The 5,027-nt window shown below is 37.7% G+C and overlaps 1 protein-coding gene across 1 annotated transcript in view; it reads left to right on the plus strand.

The window, feature by feature from the left end:
• LOC106870737 (intraflagellar transport protein 25 homolog) overlaps positions 1–5,027 on the plus strand; it is a 13,227-nt gene that overhangs the window by 4,573 nt on the left and 3,627 nt on the right. The window contains exon 2 of the mRNA XM_014916923.2: positions 2,903–3,009. Within this exon, the coding sequence (XP_014772409.1) occupies positions 2,903–3,009 (107 nt within the window). The remainder of the gene's footprint in view (positions 1–2,902; positions 3,010–5,027) is intronic.

Consider the following 5,027-nt stretch of genomic DNA (forward strand, 5'->3'; position numbering starts at 1 on the left):
TTTTTTTTTTTTTTTTTTCATATTCGTTTTCTACACCTACCAGGCTGGTTTATTTTTGTTTTTGTTCCCGGGTGAAGATCTTTATATTGACCACTTTGTCTTTACTTTTGTTGAATCCAGTGGAATCGATTAATGAACTCACCTTAAAACTGCTGGCCCTATTACCTCAATTAGAGATGATTATTCATTTTCCGAAAGATAAAATAACCCTCTCTATGTTGATTGAGAGTCCAGTATGTTCCCAATGTGTTAAAAAGTGTAGTGAGCGACATAATTCTTAAACAAATGTTTTTAATTAAAAATTAACTAGTTTGCTAAAATAATTGGATAAGTGACAATGTAAAACAATAAAAAGTCGCAAAAATAGATCTCTACCAAAAACTTAATGTGTGTATTATATCTTATCGCATAGTTTTTTGTTTTTTTTCTTTTTGTTCCTTTTTATGACACGTTGATTTAGTTACAGTCAAAAAATTGTCGCTCATGTCCAAACAACATAGAGGGGCTATCTTCGTTCAATTTTATTCTATTTTGGAAAATTTGATGCTCGCTTGAGACTACCGCGATCTTCGGGAAACAAAAGTACTAGAAAGAGAGCGTTTGTGTGTGTGTGTGCGTGCGTGCAGTTGAACAGTGTTAAAAGGCACAAGGGAGACGGCTGCATTACTATCGGTATATATGATGCAGGGGAGATAATTGCGTCGTTGGTGGGGGCGTTTAATGTAAATGATGGTAGGAGGCACCAGCGGAAGCGAAAAATATGGCAAATGTGACCAGATCTCGAGAGAAATTGGATTTTATAAATGTAATTAATAAGACTGAGATGTATGGGAATATACTGTGAGGTAAAGCCTGTCCAAGTCCACTCCGTTTTGGAAAGACGATGCTCCACTGATTAAAAATATTTCCTTTGCCAAAAGAAATGTGACATAATTATTATTAGACAACAATATTTAAAATATTCATCTCCATCACTTTATGTTCTGAGTTCTATTCCTTCCAGAAAGACAGAGATATATTGAATCATAATAGGTTTTTTTCCACTCATAGGAGGTATTATTAGTTTCCCCTCACTGATGGAAATCAATTAAGTTCCTGTATGCTGTTGAAATTGTGTGTATATGGCACATCAGTCAAACCATGAGTAACTTGGGCTATTATGATAGCTTTACTGTCTCAAAAACAAAGCGTTGGGTAGATGCTACTCCAAACTCTGGAGATTCCCTGTAGACAGGATGCCAGTTTTCTGCAAAGTTAACCCTAACTGCTATTGTTGGTGCTAGATCTCATTTTCATCTGAATGAAGTAGAATTATCCTGCTCCAGGCACAATACATAGGCCAGTCAGGGAATCAAATGCATGGCCTTATGATTGTGAGTCCAGTGAACAGACCATGCAAATATAACATTGTTATTGTTGTTGCTAATCTAATTAAGGCCGGCAGACTAAATGCTTAATGGCATTTCAGTGACAAATGCAGAATGTGTAGTGAGAGGGGTGAAACGGTATGGCACATCATTAGTGAGTGACTGAAATTGGCACAATGTGAATATAAAAGACGCCATGACAATATGGAAAGAACGATCCATTGGGAGCTCTGTGGAAATCATGGCCTACAAAGAGCAAAGGCATGGTATGACAAACCCCAGAAGGAGTCACGGAGAATGAGAATTACAAAATCCTGTGGGATACAATGATCCAGTGCAATCACCTGACCAGACATTTGTTGTAGTGAATGAAAAAGAAGGAACATGCATGATAATCGACATAGTATGCCTCAGTGAAACAGGATCAATGTGAAAAAAGAAAAAATTAACAGCTATGATGACTTGAAGTGGGAAATATGAAGGTTGTGGTCAATGAGGAGAGTAGATATGATACCAGTAGTAAGTGGTGCACTTGGAAGTATCAGCACTCCACTACCAACATGGCTAAAAAAGATTGGTGTAAGTGTAAAGGTAGAACACCTTCAAAAATCGGCATTACTTGGAACTGCAACAATTCTACACAGAGTTCTTGAAGCATGACCAGTAAACAAGTATTACCTTAGTCTGCTGTGTATGGAGAGCTGACACTTTCCATCACACCCAACAGAATAAGCTATGAGTTTTTATCACATAATAATTATAGTTTTTACACAAAGCCAGCAATTTTGGGAAAGGAGGCTAGTCGATTACACTGACCTCAGTGCTCTACTGGTACTTATTTTATTGACCCTGAAAGGATGAAAGGCAGAGTCAACCTCAGCAAAATTTGAACTCAGAACATGAAGATTGACAAAATGCTGCTAAGCATTTTGCCCAGTATGATAATGATTCTGCCAGTTTGTCACCTTAATGATAATAATAATGATAATAATAATAATAATAATCCTTTCTACTAAAGGCACAAAGGCCTGAAATTTGTGGGGAGGGAACTAGTTGATTACATCAATCCCAGTACTCCACTGGTACTTAATTTATCGATCCCGAAAGGATGAAAGGCAAAGTTGACCTCAGCAGAGTTTCAACTCAGAACATAAAGACTGACAAAATGCCACTAAGCATTCTGCCCAGCATGCTTATGATGCTGCCAGCTCACCACCTTCACAACAACAACAACAACATAATAATAATAATAATAATAATAATAATAATAATGGTTTCAAGTTTTGGCACAAGGCCAGCAATTTTGGGGGAAGTGGGTAAGTTGATTACATTGACCCCAGTGCTCAACTTATATTTATTTTATCGACCTCGAAAGAATGAAGGCAAGGTCAACCACAGTGGAATTTGAACTCAGACTGTGAAGAGATGAAATGTCACTAACCATTTTGTCTAGCATGCTAACAATTCTGTCAACTTACCACCTTAATCATAATAATAATGATTTTTTTTTTTTTTTTTTTTTTTTTTTTCTCCAGTAAGACTGAAACATTTTGGACCATGACAGGTCTTTTCCCACAAGAGTTTGTACTCAGTTTTCCGTCACTGATGGAGATCAATGAAATTGCTATATTATGTTGTAATGGTAAGTACAGTTAATTATTAGTAATTATGTCAGATTTGGCCTTATAAAGAGATCAGTAACACTATGTGTATATCTTGATTAAGCTTTGGGAATAATAATTGTTTCTAACATAAGCACAAGTCTACGAACTTGGTGGGGTGGGGATTAATCAAGTAAATCAATCTAGTACTTGACTGGTACTTTATTTTATTGATGACAGAAGAATAAATTGAACCCAGAATTTAAATAACTAGAACAGATTTTGCAAGGCATTTTTTCCAACACTACTAATTTTGCCAATCCGCCACTCTAGGTGTAAAAATAGATCTAATGCATAGAGGACCGTTCATAGTGTTGTGAGATTATAATTTTGTGGATTATTAACTTCATCTTCAATTCCTCTTGCAAATAAAGTCGCTCATCTAGAGTAGACTAGCATTCTATCCAGAAGGGTATTTGTCTCTCAACAATTACTAATGCTTTACTAACCAAATCAACAGTGTGCTGGACTACTATTAGACAGAGGATTTAACCTTGTGAAGATTACATCCACAAATGTTACACTAAACTCTCAAATAGGCCAAACCAACTAGTTATAAATAATTATATATTTCTGGCTCATTAGATCACCTCTTCTGGTGCCCTCTCTTCTATAATGATGCCAAAACTACATCCTAAAGATTTTACTTCCTCTTTAGAGCTGGAAAATATTTCAGTTTTGTTTATTTGATGACCCTCTAGAAAACTCAGTGTGACCCACATTGGAGTTCTGGTAAACACGTTCCTATTCCTATCCCTCTGGCATAAAGCCACCTCCCTTCTACTGCACTCCAACTCAGTCAAGGTAACTTTTTTTGCCTTGTGAGTTTTTTGGCAACCTCACTAGTGCAGGTGCCAGAAAAAATGCACCCACTGCACTCTGGAAATAAGAAACGTTAGCACGCTTGGTGAAATGCTTAGCGGTAAAAAAACAGAAATTAGAAAAGGTATCCAACCATAGAAACTGTGCCAAAGCAGACATTGGATCTGGACACAATTCTCCAACTCACCAGATCCTATTGATTTGTCCAACTTATGCCAATATGGAAGACAGATATTAAATGATGATGATAGTGGTGTTGATGATGATAATGATGGTGGCAGTGGTCTTATATGCGAGTCATGTGATAATTGAGTTAATTGATTATATCAGTTATTTCACTATGTTGGTTCTGGACAGCATAGAAAGACCATCCAACTGATTGACAAAATTTCATTTTGCACTGCCTGTCTGACAGTGGACCTTTATCACCTTTAGCCAGTCCCCAAAGGGTCTGTTTCTCTTGATAAGGAGGTTGGTGACAGGAAGTGGAATCTGAACTCAGAATACAAGGGACCAGAACAAATACTGCATAGAAATGAACCTGGTTTTCTAACAGTTCCACCATTCCACTGCCCTAGGCTGGTACTTCATTGACCTTAAAAGGAAGAAGAGCAAAATTAACCTCATCAGAATTTGAACTCAAGAAAGCACAAAACCAAAACAAATACCACAAGGTATTCATCCTGATACTCTTGGTGCAGACATAGCTGTGTTAAGTTTGCTTCACAACCACATGGTTTGGGGTTCAAGGTGCCATTGTGTGGTACCTTGAGTAAGTGCTTTCTACTATGATCCTGGATTGACCGAAGCCATGTGAGTAGATTTGGTAGATGGAAACTGAAAGAAGCATGTTGTGCATGTGTCTGTATACATATATATATATACATAGGCGTAGGAGTGGCTGTGTGGTAAGTAGCTTGCTTACCAACCACATGGTTCTGGGTTCAGTCCCACTGCGTGGCACCTTGGGCAAGTGTCTTCTACTATAGCCTCGGACCGACCAAAGCCTTGTGAGTGGATTTGGTAGACGGAAACTGAAAGAAGCCTGTCGTATATATGTATATCTATATATATGTATGTGTGTGTATATGTTTGTGTGTCTGTGCTTGTCCCCCCAACATCGCTTGACAACCGATGCTGGTGTGCTTACGACCCCGTAACTTAGCAGTTCGGCAAA

This window comes from Octopus bimaculoides, chromosome 4 (assembly GCF_001194135.2).
Source record: "Octopus bimaculoides isolate UCB-OBI-ISO-001 chromosome 4, ASM119413v2, whole genome shotgun sequence".
Lineage (NCBI taxonomy): Eukaryota > Metazoa > Mollusca > Cephalopoda > Octopoda > Octopodidae > Octopus > Octopus bimaculoides.